Raw genomic sequence first — 17,604 nt, forward strand, 5'->3', positions numbered from 1 at the left:
TGCATGATGGAGAACCGCAGCTTCATCACAGAGCAGGGATGACAGGAATAAGGCCCTTTTGTGGTTTTATGGTGATGCTGAATGTACTTGAAACCCAGATTCCTGATCAAATACGCTGAAAAATGGGTTTTATCTGCTTGAAATGTTAAAAAGGGATTTTTTCATTCTAATCTTTGCCTTTACTCGTTTTTCATTTGCAGCAAACTAATTTCTACCAGCTACTGTCGGTTGGTTGGCCTGTAAGTATGACGTGACACTGACAGCCTTTTCTCATGTAACTCTGAGTTATTATATTAGTTTCTTCTTGGTGAGTTTGCAGACTAAGGAAGGACCTGCAGGACCTCGTGGAGAGATGGGAAAACCCGGCATACAGGTAGCAAAATAAATACTTTATTTAAAAAACACTAATACAGCAGGATGAGCATTTTTATTTTTATTGTTCCTGTTTTCCAGGGGCCGCCTGGTGAACCTGGAGAGGACGGACAACCAGGGATCCCGGGAGAAATGGTTCGTTTTAAAAACAAAATGAAAACCAGGATGATAAATTATTGCGATAAACAATAATATTATTATTTTGAGACCATTTTCAATAAGTATATTGGTTATAGTGTAATAATGCAAGAACATATTCTCAAAGAAACTTTAAATTGAAACTCAGGAACTGGAAGAACAAAGGAAAAGGTTTAGCTGAGATCAAAACACCAGACTGACGACTTTTATCATCCAGTTCTTGGTGGAAATATGGAGAAAAACGATAAATAATGCTAATGGAAATTATTGAGCTTATTTTAACTTATTATGCAATAAATTGATTTATTTCTTATTGACAGGCTAGTTGTGATTTTCACAACAATAAACTAAGCATGGACTATTTTAATGAAACAAATAATCAGATTTGTTCTTGTTTTAACTCAAGTTCCAACAATTAATCGATCGTAGATTAATAACATTTAAATGTTTTTTCCTTGTTAAAACAAATTCATCCAGTTTTCTTATTTTTTGGGGGCTCAGTTGAAGAAAACCGAAAAAAGGATTTTCTTGTGTTTCTGGTTTTCTGGACTCGGGTTTTCTGACAGCGAACGTTTCTAAAAGGTCAGAGGTCAGGGTTTGATCCCAAGCAGTGGCTCCACTCTGAGCCCCTCCTCAGTTTTACACTGGTTTTAAATAATACAGACATGGATGGACCGGGTACCGAACACGCAGCCCTGAGGGACGCCTGTCCCTTCAGAGGGTCTAATTTGAACCTGGATTCTGGTTTGTCCTGCAGGAAGTTGAGCCACCAGTTAGACTGTTGGGTTTATGTTGTCTTGCAGGGGGACCCAGGCCCCAGGGGGCCCCCAGGACGGCCTGGGACCCCAGGCAGAGATGGGTACGACGGGACAGACGGTCAGCCAGGGGCTCCTGGACCTCCTGGATCGCATGTGAGGACAGATTTAATCCGTTAAAGTTCAGCAGAGCTTCGGTTCGGCTCATTTAGCATGAAAGTCTCTCCATGTTGTTTCACCTTCATCAGGGGCCGTGGGGCCACAGAGGAGAACGAGGACCAAAGGGAGAGAAAGGCGACGAGGTGAGAATAAGACACTAAAGCACTATCTACATGCCAAGAATGAGACATTTCTTTCTTACATCACAAATATAAACATGAAGTTTGCCATTGAAACAAAAACCCTCGGACTCATGGTTTAGTACGGTGGAGGGTCTGTGATGCTGTGGGCCTGAGCATTATAAACACTTTAGATTATTGGGTTTTCCAGCACAGTAATGACCCAAAACGGTGCTTGTGACCTGTTATTACTGAAAAACAGAGAACATGTTAATAGAAAACATGTTTTATTAGAAACATGTAGTTTTTATAGCATCAATCTTTTTCCTTCTTCATGTTTTCAGGGTCTGGTTGGCGACCGCGGGACCTGTGGGGAAACTGGTGGGCCTGGTGAGAAGGTACTCATCAATAATAATCATCATTATTGCTTAAAGCTGCTGTAGATCTTCTCACGGCTTATAAATCAGATTTTTATGAAGACGTTCAGAGTTCACCAAGTCATAATGGGCACTTAAGGTTTTAACGAGCAAATCAATTAAGTTTAGAGACATAAAGAGGCTTCAGTGGCTGCAAAAAACATCAATGCTTTATTGTTTTAACCAAACCTTGTTAATCTATTTTAGAGATTTTTCATGTTTATGTTCTTTTCTTTATTCCTGCAGGGTGAAGCTGGGCTGCCGGGTCCCCCTGGTCCTATAGGACCTCCAGTGAGTCTCTTCCTCCTGCAGCAAACACAATTCTCCTTCAACTTTAGACTGGACCTATTATTTAACATTCACATTTTGAATATTTTTATACTTAAATTTGGGTCTCAACTGATTCTAAAAACAACCCAGGCACTCAAAACAAAACAAAACAAAAAAACTGTCCAGCCAGTTTTTTGGCAACAAATTCATGTTTTATGTATTTGGAAAATTAGCCATTTCAAAAAACCTTTACAAATCAGCAAGCACTTCCCGTCACCTAGCAACCCCAGCAGAACTCTGCCCGTTACCTAGCAACCCCAGCAGAACTCTGCCCGTTACCTAGCAACCCAAGCTGAGTTTCAGCACCTTTGGTCGGCTGGTTTTACTGCTGTAAGCTAAAATCTCATCTAGGAATGATTTTGTGTAAAATAATGTAGTGAACAGGTTTTGAATAGGCCGTAGACCGATCCTGACCTGTTCAAGGAAGTATAATAGGTCACATTTTAATCATTTTCTGTCCAATCTTTGACCTCAGCAGTGAAAGTTGTTAGGTTTAAGACATGGTGACCAGAATCTATGTAGCTTAAGCTAAGCTAACTAGTCGGTGCTAAACATCCTGTTTCCTGCATTATGTCCGAAAGTCAGAAAAAGATTAACATTATTTTTTTTACCACAACACTGGCTCATCGTTTGAGTTTGGGAGCCTTTTTATGATGAAATGTGAGAAACATGAACAGATTTTAGATGAATGGAGGCTAATGTTGTTTTATCCTATGATGACATTTTTAATCTTCTCTGCAGGGACACCAGGGGGTCCGAGGTGCAGAGGGGGAGGAAGGACCCGCTGGACCCGACGTGAGTTAAACATTTATGGTTTCATCATAACTGAGAAGTCAGAAAGGTTTTCTGTAATTTGTCAAAAAAAAAGTTTTCTGTTTTATTTTCTCAGGAATTTTCTTTTTTTGCTGAAATCATATTTTTATTTTCCATGTCTTCGTCCAGGGGCAGAGCGGACTGGACGGCCCCTCGGGCCCCCCAGGGCCACCAGTAAGAACACAACTGGTTTATGTTTCTATTGTGTTAAAATGTCTTATTTAATCATAATTTAACTTGTGTTGCAGGGAGCGCCGGGTTTGACCGGACCAGTTGGTGCTCAAGGAGCAAACGGCTCCAGGGTAAAACCGACAACGTTGAACATTATTCTCTGTTTCTATTCACCTTCAGTTTAATAATTTCAGCATCTTGTGGCATTTTTCAGCCATTTTGTTGTAGATTTCCTGCTATGTTTGAGAATCTTCTCCTATTAATAACCAAATCCTAATAGAAATCAAATAATTTTATTCAGAAAATGTCTGTTAACTCTTCACATATTGTTTTGGCAGTAGCAGTTTCTCCTCTAATTACTGATGCCTGAATAACTGGCTGTTATCAGCTTTAAATGCCCCACTTCGTTATGGAGTTCCTCAGGGCTGTATGCTAAGCCCCATTTAATTGTCAAAGATTTTTAGGAACAATATTTTCCCCTCTGTCGAAGAATCTTTGTTCCTGCTTCATTTCCTGATTTGCAAAACACAGAAGAGTTTAGATTTAGAATATTAAACTGAACAGAAACAAAAGTCTCATTTTTGCACCTGATTTTCATTCACTCTTCCTACAGAAATGTGTCAAACCATTTTCTTTTGATCCAATGTCAGCTGCTTTAGACCCACTTTCTTATACATGTTTAAATAGTGATGTACTTTGTTTTGATTTTCTTTGCAGATAAAATCCTCAAATAATTGTGAAAAACACTTTTAATTGCCTATTTTAACAGTTCAAACAACAAATATGCCTTAATATTCTTTAATTCCCACAGTGGAAACCGTCTTAGCTAGCGCTACCACAGAAGCTAACAGTCTTCCTTATCTCCTCCCTTCTGTGTTCAGCCAATCAGAGCCAAGGAAACTGCAAACTCCAGCCAGTAGCCTGTCAGCTAGCATAGCGTGTAGCTGCTTTAGCTTCTCAAGCTGCATTTTCTTTCAAATATTTTAGAAGACCCCTAAGAAAAAAGCTTAATTTAGCAAAAACCTGATGTTTTTGTGAAATCTGAACCTGATTGGTATTTATTTTTACTTTTACTTTTGTTTTTTCCAATTTACTGGGTTTGGGAATGTAAGGATTTAGGTTTTGAATGTGTCAGAAACTAAACTGACTTTAACGTCTAAACTTGGTGAACTGGTTGCTGTTTTTGTGTAAGGAAATAAAAATGTTTGTTTGTTTGTTTGCAGGGTGAAATGGGCCCAGCTGGTGGCGTTGGCCCCCAGGGGCCTCAGGTATGAAACCTGGCTTGTTTATGCTGCAGATTTTCAGTTTTTCCTCATGTTTGGATTCTGGTTCAGACGTAAAGTGGCTTCGTTTTGTCTCTGACCAGGGGCCTCCAGGCCTGCAGGGGCCGATCGGACCTCCAGGACACAGAGGACCTCAGGTGGGTTCAGGTTTCTCTGGCTGCTGCCTCGTCAAAGTGGCTGCAGGAGCTAAAATCGGGTTCATGCTCCTCCCAACAGGGTCACCCAGGACTGACGGGCGCTGCTGGGCCGAAAGGAGATCCTGTAGGTTAAATCACCGAAACATTTTCATGCGACTTTGAGCCAATTCTCTGGAGATCTGAGTGTTTAAACAGAAATCCTCCATTAATACAAAGACTCTGACTCTGACTCTTATATTATTGATCCTACGTTTAATTAAAGGAAATTAAACTATTCACCTCGCCTTGAGATTTTCCACATTCCGTCACAAACACAAACTTCAGTTTATTTTATAGAAACGGAGCAGAACAGAAAGTGGAAGTAAAAATGCTTGTTTTCAATAAACAGTCTAAATAATTTGCCTGACATGATGGTGGCAGCATCATGATCTGAGGAAAAGGAAAAGTTGGTCAGAGTTTAACTTTACTGCATCTAGAGCCACAAAGACCCGTTTTACATCAAGGGTGTTCAAAGTGAGGTTCGGGGGCCATTTGAGGTCTCTGGAAGGATTTTTTTGTGGCCCCCCCCAGAAACTGCAGTTCAAAAGCAAAATCTGAAACAAGTTTGCTAGGAAAAAAAAATGGAAATTTTTAGATTAATCTCAGAAATTTTCTAAAAATAAACTTGAAAATTTCTGATTTTCAAGTCAAATATTTTTAACTTTAAAATAAAAAAATTATGTTTATTTTTTCTATATATATATTTTTTAGATTAACAAAAATTTATGGGGGGTTTTCTTGCAAATTTGTAACTTTATAACTCAGAAATTTTCTTGTTTTGTTTTTCTTTAAAATTTCAGAGATTAATTTAAAAAAAATCTGATCTTTTGTGGAAGAAATGTACTTTTTTTTCTCTATCTTCAGTGGCCCTAATAATAATAATAATAATTATAGTAATAATAATTTTGTGCTATTTGGACAAATTAATTCCCCTGTGGAGATCAGTCATCTTTAATCTTACATCTTGAGTCCTGTTTGCAGTGGCCATTTTTAACCGTATTTTCACTTCCTGTTGGTTTTTTGTTTTAAACTCTGATGTTTGTCCCCAGGGGCCTCTGGGGCCGGCGGGCCCTCGGGGGGATCCTGGCATTGAGGGCCCCACGGTGAGTTCAGGTCCTACAGTCCACCTGGTTCTCAGCCGGTTTCTGTTTGTCACATTAATGCTAAAAACCCAAAAGGTTCTGAGCAAATCCTGCTGCCTCACGCTGCCATCTGCTGGCCAAACTCCGCCACTGCATCATGAGAACATGTTTGCTTCTTTCAGCAGCTCAGCTGATTATTATTCTGTTTCATTAATTATTGATCTTTTCTACAGTAGTTTGTTGAGTTAATTCCATTTAAAAGACACTTTTTTATTTTTTACTTCATTATTTGACTTGTTTTACTTACGTTTTCATGTAATTATTGATCATTTTAACTTTTACTTTTCTCAGGGTTTGCCAGGCAGGCCGGGTCATCTGGGTTTCCCCGGAGCCTCGGTGGGTCGTGTTTTAGATCATCTCGAGTTTCAGTGTGAAAATCTGATTGTTTTATTTAATTGTCCATGTTTTATTGTCTGACAGGGGAACCGAGGAGCCGATGGAGACAAAGGAGACGCAGGACCTAAAGGCGACAGAGTACGAACAACATTTATTATTATTAGTTATTGGGAAGAAGGTTTGATTTTAAATCAACCTGTTTACGTTTATTATTTTTCTCTGACTTTGTTTCTTTGCTTCAGGGAGTTCCAGGGGCCACAGGCGTCCGGGGCCCTCAGGGGGAGCGGGGCCCCATCGGTCTGCCCGGCTTCCCCGGGGCCAGCGGCCCGCCGGGCCCTGCAGGTACTGAGGTAAAGACTGAAGCACCGCCATCATAATAATTATAATAGTAATATGCTGAACATGTAATAATAATAATAATGTAACATGCTGTTTTTATGATGCCGTTGGAGCTGCGAGGTTTTTTAAAAAAGGAGTACATTTTTATGTCAAAAACTCAGAAATTTTGAGATTGTCAGAAATTTTAAAGAAAAATAATTGTGAAATTTCTGAGCTTGAAAAGACGAAAATGTTTGACCTTTGAACCTCAGAACTTTACTAATTTTCTCTTCAGATTTTCTGACGTAAATCTAAAAACTTTTGAGTTTTTTCTCCTAAATATTCGACTTGTTGTTTTTCTAGGAAATCTCAGAAGTTTACACTTTTTCTTATCGATCTATGTACCTGCCATTGTCTTTATGGAAAGTTTACAGCTCTCTGCTTTATTTCTAACTCAGAAATTCCCGCCTTTATTTGTGAACTTTTCTGAGATTATTTTAAACATTTCTGTGATTGAAATGTCAAAATGAAAAAACTCTGAAATGTTACATATTTGTTTTATTTCCATTGTCTCTGATTCGGCGTCGTAACAAAGATCTGGACTGATTTGATATTTTTCTCGTTTAGGGGACGGACGGTGAGGGCGGCCTGCCGGGGAAACAGGGCAGCCAGGGGTTAAAGGTCAGTGATGATTTGAGTTTCTACATTGTGATGTCACAACAAAATATCTTATTTCTCCCTAAACAATCAATAAAAACCTGTTTCCTCCAACATGGCAGCTTTTTCCTTTCCTTAGTTTATTTTAATTCAGTGTCTTGATTTGTTTTCAAGCAAAATTTGCATAAAAATATGAATTTGCGATGAAATCAGGCTAACACTCTGACCTTCCTGAAGGGGAACAGAGGACAAGATGGCCGACCTGGGAAACCCGGACCAAGAGGCAGCAAGGTTCATCTGACAGAAAACATGTTTTATGTTGGATCAAACTCATGTATTCATTTATTTTCTTCACGTTGTTCCTGTTTCCTTCAGGGTTTGGCTGGACTGAGGGGCCATCCCGGCCAACCGGGCCCAATGGTGAGTCTGTAAACTGTTAGCTTAAAGACAAACAGTTAGCTAACAGGTTTAATTTGGTGGTTAAATTGTTTTTCTAACAGTTGGATTTAGTATATAATTGTGCAGAAATTTTGTGGTGAGTTTTGGATCCTCCCAATCAGAAGTGGGAACACGTTCGCTAATGTGCTAAGCTAATGTGCTAAGCTAATGTGCTAAGCTAATTCCTGTTTAGCTAACTTTGGAAAACGTTTAGCACATTTAGCTTCTCTTATTTTGTTCCAGATGAATCCTAAAGCGCTGATTTTCTTCCAATAACAAAAAATGTTATCTGATAGTTTGGACACCTAACAAACTGGCACCATGCGGAGTGATTTAAAAGCACTTTGTTTTTAAGTCAACACAGTTTTGATTATGATTATTTTTTGAGTTTGTCTGCAGACTGAGCTGGAATTTCTTGGTGATACATTTTATAAAAATATACAGGAAAGTTTCTGCTGTTTGATTTTTGAACGTAGAAACAAGTGAAGGTAAAATAAACTCACACTTTTTTCAGTTTACTATTGACAGGAATTTAAATATTTATTTCTGTACTGGCTTTGTTTTGTTTTTGTTTTTCTTCTTTTGACTTATGTATGAAAAGATTAATATATACCGGACATATAAAGAATAAAAACCTCTGTAAAACTAATAAACTTATAAATTACAAACACTTTGATGATCTGGCTGTTGACTCCCTGCTCAGGTTTCTGGTATTTCTATGTTTTCCTCCTGCTTGTTTTAAATGGAATAGTTTAAGTTGATTATTCACAGAGAAGTTGCAGTTCAGCAGCGTTCAGATGTTTTCCATGTTTTCTTTTAATGAGTTTGTTTTTGTTGATTAATTTCAGGGTTTCTCTGGGCAAACGGGACCGCAGGGAGCAGAAGGAAAGCCTGGTACACAGGTTCCCATTCTCTATCATACTCAAATCACATCGAACATAAGCAGAGTGTGTGAGGGTGTGTGTGTGTGTATGAGAGAGAGAGAACTAAGCATTTAGTATTTAAACTAAATGCTTCACATTTAGTTTAAATGCTGAAATTTAACCATTTTCATGTCTTTCAGTATAAAAATATGACTCTTTATGCATCTTAACTGAACTGAATGATTATAAATGTCTTCATGTCTGTTTAAGTTTAGTGAAAAAGATGTTTAATTGTTAAACTCGTGTATTCAGGTGTATTTTTGTAACGCCGCATTAGGAGCATTAGAAGTAGAAGAAGATAAAAAGAGGAAATGTCCATCAAAAGAAAAAATTGAGATTAATTGCAGATTTTTTTTAGAAAAACAAGAAAATTTCTGAGTTTAAAAAGTCAAAATTTTATGAATGGCATCAAATTTACACAAATATTTGTTGTTTGGGATCTAAATTTCCCAACAAAGGAAGAATTTGACATGATTTCATCTGATTTCACCATTAAATCATTTTTGACACAATAATCCAGACACTTGCCAGATAATTTTCCTATTTGTTGATTTTTTCATGTATAAATATGTTTTTTCTTTCTGTTTTTGTTGCAGGGTTTGCAGGGCGCAGACGGCGGCGCTGGCTTCAGAGGCTCCAGGGTAATCATGTATTAATCACAGTTCAAGAGTTAATTTGATGAATGAAGCTGAGAGTAAATATTAAATTACAACTTGAAGCTATTAATATCTACGGTTTTTATTTCCTTTGCTTTTTTCCAGGGTTTTCCAGGAAATGCTGGTGAGAGAGGAGCAGACGGGCCGCCCGGTTCTCCGGTACTTTACATTAAACTTTTTATTTATTTCACATTTTCTCTCCTTTTTTAACCACATTTTACATATTTAGCTTCATTTAACCAGGAAATCCCTTAATATTTGCTTTTCTTGTTCCAACATCTTAAAATTAACATAAAAAAAAATCAATAAAAACTTAAAACTGGTTAAATTCAACACGATTAATTAGAATGCTTATTCTTTATTTTAGACTAATTTTATTTGCAATTAAACGTTATGAATATATAAATATTTAACACATTTAAATATCAACCAGGTGTTTAAAATCACACTGATGAAAATAGAAGCAAAAGAGATAAAAATGGTTACATATTTCAGATTCTAATAAAGTAAATAATGATGGACTTTTTAAAAAACATTTTAAAAACTGATTAAAATATCCTTAGACTAATAATTATAAGTAATTTATTTTAAAAAATGGTTAAGTTGAGGCTTAATTTTGATTTCTAAGTATAATTTAAACATTATGTTACCCATTAAGATGTAAAATTATCATATTTTTAGAATTAAAATTCAATATAACTTTATAGAGAAAATGAAAAGAAATTAAATGTAGCTATTTATTACACAAGTTTCATCAAAGTTTCCTTTTATGATCAGGAAGGATCTCCTGTAGCAGTCAGTGTTACAGCACTGAAAAAAGCCTCTGACTGAAGACATTGTTGTTATAAACAGGGTTTTTCAGTGTCGTTAGTTTTATTTCATTGTGACTTTATTTGTCTAATTCAGTTAGTTTGATTGGTCTTTAGAGAGTGTTGTTTTAGTTATTATTAGTTAAATATTGTTTTGGTTTTTTCATACTTTGGTTAATTTTTTTGGTGCAGAATTAAAAAAGGTCAAAGCATTGGGATTTTCTAAATATATGCATTGATTTGGTAATGAAAACTCATTCAGAGGAAACTATTTTCCAAAAAATCGACCAAATATTGTTGAGCAACTAGCTAATTCTGGTGCTAGCGTTAGCATAGCTGCCAGGAGGAATATTGAGCACCAAAAACTGACATAATCTGCCAGCATGCTGGAAAAAATAAATACATTTCACTTCAGTTCAAACAGCTGATGAATAGATTCATAAACACAAAAACAAAGACGATTAAATCTATAATTTCGGTTTGTTTTAGTTTGTTTTTGAATGAGTTTTAGTTTTTTTTTTCACTAGTTACTGTTTTTGTTTATTTCAGTCAAAATGTTTTCTTAATTTCAGTTTCTGTTACTTTGTTAGTTTTAGCTAGCTATAATAACCTTGATTGTAAAGCAGCTTCTTGCAGAGGACGTTCAGGGTTATGCAGAGTAAACACAGTAAACAGTATCCAACCCTGCTTTAAGAACCTAATCTGAGTGTTTTTGTCTTTCAGGGGCCACCAGGGAAGACGGGGCCCCCGGGCTCTCCGGGTCCACCAGGAGAAAAAGTGAGTCGTCCATAACCAGAACATGAATTATTGTTGTATAAATGTATATTTATAGGTATCTATGTGATCTGATTGTGTGTTTTGTGTTTCCAGGGTTTCACGGGGAAACCGGGCCTGGAAGGACCTCAGGGCCCAGTTGGCATGTATGTAAGTGATTCTTCAGCACTGATCCCAAATATTGAATTAACACAAAACAAGCTTAGATATGTGTTAAAAATGTAAATAAATTAAAGTAAATTTTGAAACTGGATAAGATGTTTTACGCACAAAACACATAATAATAACGCCATGTAATTTAAATTATTTCTGCCTTAGAGGGTTTAAAATAGCCGTGTTGTTATGAGTTTTGTTTTTAGCAAAGGGGATTTCTAAAAGAATCAGAAAACAGTAAATTCCCTGTTTTCAAAACTTCTGCATCATATTAGTGAAGTGGAGGTGAAATTATTATTTCAAAATGAATAAAATCTAATTTCCTGGTCTTTTTGACTGAAGTTAATAAACCTAAAGGCAAAAAGGTGTTTTAAAGAAAAGCCTTAGCCAGAATGCTAAGCTACACTGTTTTTGTTATGTATGTTAGTATTTCTGATTATTGATTTTCTTCTTCGATCAGGGTGTGGTGGGGGCTGTGGGCATGCGAGGGCCTGCAGGATCAATGGGAGAACGGGTAAATAAATGCCCCCCTCATTCCCTGTTAATGTCGACCGTATTCTAAATCAAAGGTTCAAGTTTTGGAAGTGAATTTGTGTCAAAACGTTTTAAATCTAAGTAGCTTTTAGCTTTACTCTTCGGTGAAGCACCTGGTAGGTTGACTAGCTGTTAGCTTCATGCCTTCGGTAGCTTTTAGGAGCACTGTTAGCATAAGTAGCTGTTAGCTTGATTTTTTTCTGTGGGTAACTTTTAGCTTTAACGTTAGCTAGTAGCTGTTAGCTTTACTCCTGTACTGAAAATATTTACAGTTTCAACCATCAGCGGTCGCTCCGACTGCTGTCAGCTGAAACTAAAAAAAAAAAAACTGAATTTCTTGATTGATTGATCCTCGTGGTTTTTATTTTGTTTAGTTTGCTTTATCTTTTGATGATTTAATTAATGGAATCTGTCAAACTAAAGAAAAAAGACAAACATTCTTGAATTTCTTTATTTCCAAAGGGTGAACCAGGGATTAGAGGATTACCGGGCCCCACTGGGAAAACGGGTCCGAAAGTAAGTATCTGTTTTATTTTATATTTTTGTCTTTTGAAAAATCTCTGAATACTGAACTGCGACCTGGTGAGGGTTTTAATAGTTTAATTTTTTATATGATCTCTATTTAGGGTGTGCCAGGCTCTCCTGGAGAGAAAGGACCTCGCGGATCTCAGGTGAGAAAATGTTTTAAAAATAATTATAAAAGGCTTTATTAGAAAATTAATTTCAGAATTAATTCATTTCTCTGTCCTTCTTCAATTAAAAGTCAATTTAGGGTCTTAAAGCTTCACATAAATAATGATTTTAAAATAATTTAAATGTTATCAGTATGTGGAAATCAGGAGAAATAAGGATATGATATTTAACAGTTGCAAAAAAAATGTAAAATTGTTTGTATAATAACATTACATATTTTACTTCTGTTTGTTTAAAATTGTGCAAAAAACTTTTTTTTTGTTTGTTTTCATTAGGGCCGACCTGGAGATGAAGGACCCAAAGGAGTCCTGGGACCGCCTGTAAGTTTATATATTTATTTTATTGTTTACATTTGTGTTTTTAATACATGCGACTTTTTTTTCTCCTTTTGACTATTTTTCTGAGTCACTGCTAAGGGCATGTTTTCATGTCTGAAATAAAAAAAATTGTTTGCATTCTATAAAATGGCAACTATTGTTGAATTTAGTTAATTTATTTAAAAATACTCACACATTACTGTTTATTTAAAGGAAATAAAGGAATTTTGCTTTTAATTTAAACTTTGCAGTGGCTCAATTTTCTTTAACATTGATAAATCAACACCAGATAAATTAGAATTAAATAATTAACTCAACATTTTCCTAAATGTTTTCGTGCCACTTCACAATCTCTTGTTTGAATGTGAACTCCTACAAAACTGAATTCCATCTTTAATTCATATTAAACTGATAATCTTAATAAAAATAATAATTTCTGCAGAGAAATGTCAGATAAAAACATGTTAAGTATTGTGTGAAAATGTAGGACAATAAATCAATAACAAGGCAGAGGAAAGGCTTTAGCCAGCTAAGCTAGGCTGCTGGAATCAACTCACTCTCTCACTCTTTGGTTGCCTAGCAACAACCTGCTGGGTCAGAAGCAGTTTCAAGTTCCTCTCCGCCCCCCAACTTTGGTTGCCTAGCAACAACCTGCTGAGTAACCGGCGCAGCAGCAGTTTCATGTTTCCCCTCAAAACTGATTAAAAATTAAAAAAAATAACGGCGTGGAGAGAAAACTGGATAAAACGGGAAATGTTTTTTTCCCGTTTTATCATTTAAAATAAAAAACTAATCAATAATTATCAATACCGACTGATATCGTGATAGGTTTTCAGCCATATTTTAACATTTCAGCTTTAATGTCTAAAGTTCAGAAATAACAATAATATAAATCCCGTCTATATGATCAACTTTCTGCTCACATTTAGATTTTTTGGATTTTTCTCAGGGCCCTCCTGGTCTTCCAGGTCCCAGCGGTGGGACGGGCAAACCTGGACCCAGAGGAAGCATCGGGGCCCCGGGGCCTCAGGGGCTGCAGGGGCCAGCAGGAATCCCAGTGAGTGGGTACCTACCCTTGGCTGCTGATTTATTAAATACTTTTCAGTTAAATGGATTAAAAAAGAGCCTTAGTTTATGTAAAGTTGTTAAAAAAGTTTAAAAAAATCATTTCTGCTGTTTGGTTTTTAGGGCTCACAGGGCGCTGATGGCTCAGTGGGAGCAGCAGGAGAGAAAGGACCCAGGGTAAAACATAATTTATAAAGTTATTATTTATATTTATAACATGTGGGTTTACTGAGTGGATTAATCCTCCAGGGTTTCCCCGGACTGCCAGGCGACCCAGGACCCCCAGGACTGAGTGGACCACAGGTTGGCTCACTTTGTCTTCAAGATGTGACAAATTTCAAAAACATAAACATAAACAATACTAATTTTTACTAAAGATCTGGGTTTCAGTTCCAAACTGCTGGTTAGCAGTGGTTCAAAAGTTTCCACTCTGCTGTAAAACCGACAGGAGAAAGAGTTAAACTTATTTAATTATTAAAACTAAAGTCATATTCAGTTTAGAGAAAACCACAAAAACAGTCACAGTTCATATGAAGAAATCAATGAAATTGGTCATATGAGCTGAATTAGAACTCGGAGACCGATGTAGTTTAGTTTTATAAGACCTTTAAGATGTTTTACATTTGACTGTTGCTCATTAAACAATAATTAAGCACTTAATGATGTGTGCTTAAAATAATTTTTTTATTTTTTTGAACTAAACTTTATGGCCCCAATTTAGTTCCATAGGCACTGCCCGTTACCTAGCAACCCCAGTGAAGCCCAGCCCCGTTACCTAGCAACCCCAGTGAAGCCCAGCCCCGTTACCTAGCAACCCAAGCTGAGTTGAAATTCTGTTTTCTACAGATGAACAGTTGTTTGAGGTTTGGAGCCATTTCCATGTGTGACTGTAAATGATGTGTTAGGGGGCGTGGCCAGCAGCAGATTATTAGGATTTAAAGTGACAGAAACCCTAAAACAGCTAAAATCTCATTATCTAAGAAGGATTTTGTTAAGAAAATGTTTTATATAGACCATAGATTTGTCCTAACCTGTTATAGGTCACCTTTAAGAGCCACCATCATGTTAATCTGCTTCGTTGTTGTGGTGGAGAATAATTTCAGATTAATTTTGTCTCTTCAGGGTCTTCCTGGTCTTGGAGGAACCGAGGGTCCAACTGGAAGGAAAGGAGATCAGGTCAGTCAGAACTCATCCATGAATCTGTTCAAATATTTAATTAAAATATCAAATGCATTTTCTACTTTTACACATTGTTGTGAGGGAACCTTGTAGGTTTCAAGGCAAAAATAAAGAAGTTTCAGTTTGTTTTTTAAATTTGCCTTATTTTCCTCTTCAGCTGCTGGTTCAATGATTTTGGTTAAAATCCTGTTTCTGTTATTAAGATTAATCTTTCCCCTTTATGTTGATATGGAATATGCATAGATTGGTTAATATATAGTAACAATTAATCGTGATTAATCGATTATTGAAATAATAGTTTACTAATTTAGTAATTGATTAATTGGAACTGAAACATGTACAGACGTAAAAAAAAAAAAAAGGCCATTTGCTGAAAGAACTACAAGCCAAAACTGTGCAAATAAAAGAAAAAACCTTTTGGCATTTATTATTAAAATAATCTTTGTATGTAAAGATATTCTTCACTCAGTTCAAATTCTGTAAAAACAAATCTCCTTTTTCTATCCAATTATTATTGAGTTATGTTATTGCATTTAAGGCAATAAAATGTTTTTTTTTATTAAAAAGGATTTTAATTATTTGCATTCTTTAATGTAATTCTAATATTGTATAAAAATTATCAAATGAAAAATCTGCATGTTTTTATCCGATTAATCGTCAGAATAATCGATTAATTGATAACTAAAATAATCATTAGCCGCAGTCTAATGTGTTTTTGATTGTTTTTGTAGGCCTGACTGCTTCCCCCTGGTTGTAGGGAAACTCAGGCACTGTAGAGGTTTTAGCTTTGTAACAATGACATCATTAGTGCTTAATTATTAATGAGCATCAATAAATAATTTACATCAAAGCTTGAACTCCGTGTAGTTCATAATGAAGAAACAAAGTTATTTTGTCTTCCTCCCTGAAAATTGAGATGCTAGCATGTCACAATAACAGTCTTCAGTCAGAGGCCTCTTCAGAATCACTGCGACACTGACTGCTACTGGAGATCCAGCATCACCGTCTATGACGACTCTTAGATGATAAGCAGAGATTGAACCTGCGTTGTTACCTGGTTCTTCTGCTGTTCAGGGGGATCTGGGTTCGTGTGGAGGGCTCGGAGCTCAGGGCCCCGAAGGGGAACGAGGATCCGAGGGAGCAAAAGGCCCCCAGGGGCCACCGGGGCCAGACGGCAGAGAGGTGGGTTCACCAGTCTGGGATCATCATCAGGAGTTCAAACTCACAGATGAAAATGGGTTTTAGGATCATTGAGGAAGTTTCACTGGTTCATAAAGCATGAAATTAAATTTTTACAAGGAGGAAAGAAAACATTTAACCCTGATTCTGTTCAGGTAGAGAGAGACGGTAATTTATTTTTTATTCTCAGAAGTCTGAAATGTTTGGAGCAGGAGGTCATTAGAATATATTTTTAAAAATTTTGGTATTTTATTGAACAAAGTGAAAATAATTAATATTTTAAATAATATAATTCAAATTAAAGTAACATTTTTCCAAGTCAGTTTATTTCATTTTAAAACATATGAAACTTTAACAAAAACTTCAGACATGTTTTGATGAGGCCAACATTTTAAATGCAAGAGCTCGATCTTCTTGTACATCATATTTTATCAAGTCCAAGCTCTTCATGTGTAGAAATGCCGAGTTCGCTTAATACGGGCTTGAGCTCCTGGATCACGTACGGGCAGGTCTGTGTCTGGTGGAACAAGTTTTTCCATTCTGTGAATAATGAAATTAGTCAAGTCAGAGTAAAAGTTTCTCAAGTAAATGTAACTGAGTAAAACTAACAAGTTACTGCCAAACTCTAAATTTAGAAAAAAATCTGAGAAGTTTCAAACTAATTTTTCTGGATTTCGTTGCAATTTGATGTAAAACATCAAAACAAACATCAACAGACTGAAATGTTTCCTTTCTCTTCCTTGTAATTCAGCTGAAGCCAGGAAGCTAGCTAAGTGGTTTGTGAGTCAGTCGATCCAGACTTTGACTAGGTCATTCAAACACATAAAGATGCCTTTACTTTTGTTTTACAGAGTTTCTGTTATGAACAGCTTTGTTGAGTTTTTTCAGTGGAAATGAGTCTCAGTGGTTCTGGTTCTGCAGGGGGAAGTCGGGCTTCCTGGTGAACCTGGAGAGCCTGGATCCAAAGGAGAGAAGGTAACGAGGCAGAAACGATTAATCAATTAATCGCGATTAATCGATTAATCGTCTGAATAATCGATTAATCGTCTGAATTACAGTTGCAGCTCTAGAAGCTGATCAAACAGTCATGAATTGCTGAGGAAGAGGAAGTTGTTTGTGTTTGCTGTTGCCAGGGCAACGTGGGACCTCCTGGTCCGACCGACCCAGAGGGCCCCTGGGGGTCCATCGGGGAAAATGGGCTCCAGGGGCCAAAGGGAGAAAAGGGAAACATCGGGAGAACAGTGAGGAAAAACCTGATATTTCTGAGTCGTCCTGAGATGAAAGTTTGTTGTTGAGTTTTTGTTTTAACAGTTTTTGTTGTTTCTGCTCAGGGAGAGCCTGGAGCGGCTGGAGGTCCGGGTCCTGTGGGTCTGTCTGGGCTCCAGGTGAGCTTCTTACCTGGACGAGGTTAAACCGCTCTGCTGGGTTCGACCAGCCCGTCTCTCTGCAGGACCGTTTATTCTCTGGTTCTGGTCGTTTTAGGGCATCGTGGGTCGACCAGGACGACCAGGACCCGATGGACCGCCGGGACAGAAGGTGGCACCGTTTTCCATCCTGATCAAAGATTTTATAATAATCAGATTAGAGCTGAAATTACAGCTGAATGTTTTTAAATAAGAACCTGATTAATTAATGCTGCATTTATCTATTTATTTAGTAAATTATTGCATTTGTCGCCTTCAAATAAAGTGTTACATTT

At 36.8% G+C, this 17,604-nt stretch overlaps 1 protein-coding gene across 3 annotated transcripts in view; it reads left to right on the forward strand.

The window, feature by feature from the left end:
• The window catches only part of LOC106936360 (collagen alpha-1(I) chain), a 61,749-nt gene that overhangs the window by 27,264 nt on the left and 16,881 nt on the right, over window positions 1-17,604 (forward strand). For 2 of the 3 annotated variants that reach the window (XM_015017309.1, XM_015017310.1), the window contains 38 exons: window positions 201-239; window positions 320-373; window positions 454-507; window positions 1,314-1,421; window positions 1,514-1,567; window positions 1,888-1,941; window positions 2,206-2,250; window positions 3,031-3,084; window positions 3,232-3,276; window positions 3,351-3,404; window positions 4,497-4,541; window positions 4,640-4,693; window positions 4,773-4,817; window positions 5,782-5,835; window positions 6,166-6,210; window positions 6,295-6,348; window positions 6,453-6,560; window positions 7,156-7,209; window positions 7,423-7,476; window positions 7,561-7,605; window positions 8,472-8,525; window positions 9,143-9,187; window positions 9,308-9,361; window positions 10,735-10,788; window positions 10,882-10,935; window positions 11,399-11,452; window positions 11,935-11,988; window positions 12,099-12,143; window positions 12,441-12,485; window positions 13,432-13,539; window positions 13,671-13,724; window positions 13,797-13,850; window positions 14,670-14,723; window positions 15,801-15,908; window positions 16,827-16,880; window positions 17,039-17,146; window positions 17,237-17,290; window positions 17,388-17,441. In XM_015017309.1, the coding sequence (XP_014872795.1) occupies window positions 201-239; window positions 320-373; window positions 454-507; window positions 1,314-1,421; window positions 1,514-1,567; window positions 1,888-1,941; window positions 2,206-2,250; window positions 3,031-3,084; window positions 3,232-3,276; window positions 3,351-3,404; window positions 4,497-4,541; window positions 4,640-4,693; window positions 4,773-4,817; window positions 5,782-5,835; window positions 6,166-6,210; window positions 6,295-6,348; window positions 6,453-6,560; window positions 7,156-7,209; window positions 7,423-7,476; window positions 7,561-7,605; window positions 8,472-8,525; window positions 9,143-9,187; window positions 9,308-9,361; window positions 10,735-10,788; window positions 10,882-10,935; window positions 11,399-11,452; window positions 11,935-11,988; window positions 12,099-12,143; window positions 12,441-12,485; window positions 13,432-13,539; window positions 13,671-13,724; window positions 13,797-13,850; window positions 14,670-14,723; window positions 15,801-15,908; window positions 16,827-16,880; window positions 17,039-17,146; window positions 17,237-17,290; window positions 17,388-17,441 (2,226 nt within the window). Of the gene's footprint in view, window positions 1-200; window positions 240-312; window positions 374-453; window positions 508-1,313; window positions 1,422-1,513; window positions 1,568-1,887; window positions 1,942-2,205; window positions 2,251-3,030; window positions 3,085-3,231; window positions 3,277-3,350; window positions 3,405-4,496; window positions 4,542-4,639; window positions 4,694-4,772; window positions 4,818-5,781; window positions 5,836-6,165; window positions 6,211-6,294; window positions 6,349-6,452; window positions 6,561-7,155; window positions 7,210-7,422; window positions 7,477-7,560; window positions 7,606-8,471; window positions 8,526-9,142; window positions 9,188-9,307; window positions 9,362-10,734; window positions 10,789-10,881; window positions 10,936-11,398; window positions 11,453-11,934; window positions 11,989-12,098; window positions 12,144-12,440; window positions 12,486-13,431; window positions 13,540-13,670; window positions 13,725-13,796; window positions 13,851-14,669; window positions 14,724-15,800; window positions 15,909-16,826; window positions 16,881-17,038; window positions 17,147-17,236; window positions 17,291-17,387; window positions 17,442-17,604 lie in introns of all 3 variants that reach the window. The other variant, XM_015017311.1, reaches the window with a different exon arrangement.

The sequence above is a fragment of the Poecilia latipinna genome, unplaced genomic scaffold (assembly GCF_001443285.1).
Source record: "Poecilia latipinna isolate Pla-1442-1.1 unplaced genomic scaffold, P_latipinna-1.0 Scaffold2125, whole genome shotgun sequence".
NCBI classification, from domain to species: domain Eukaryota; kingdom Metazoa; phylum Chordata; class Actinopteri; order Cyprinodontiformes; family Poeciliidae; genus Poecilia; species Poecilia latipinna.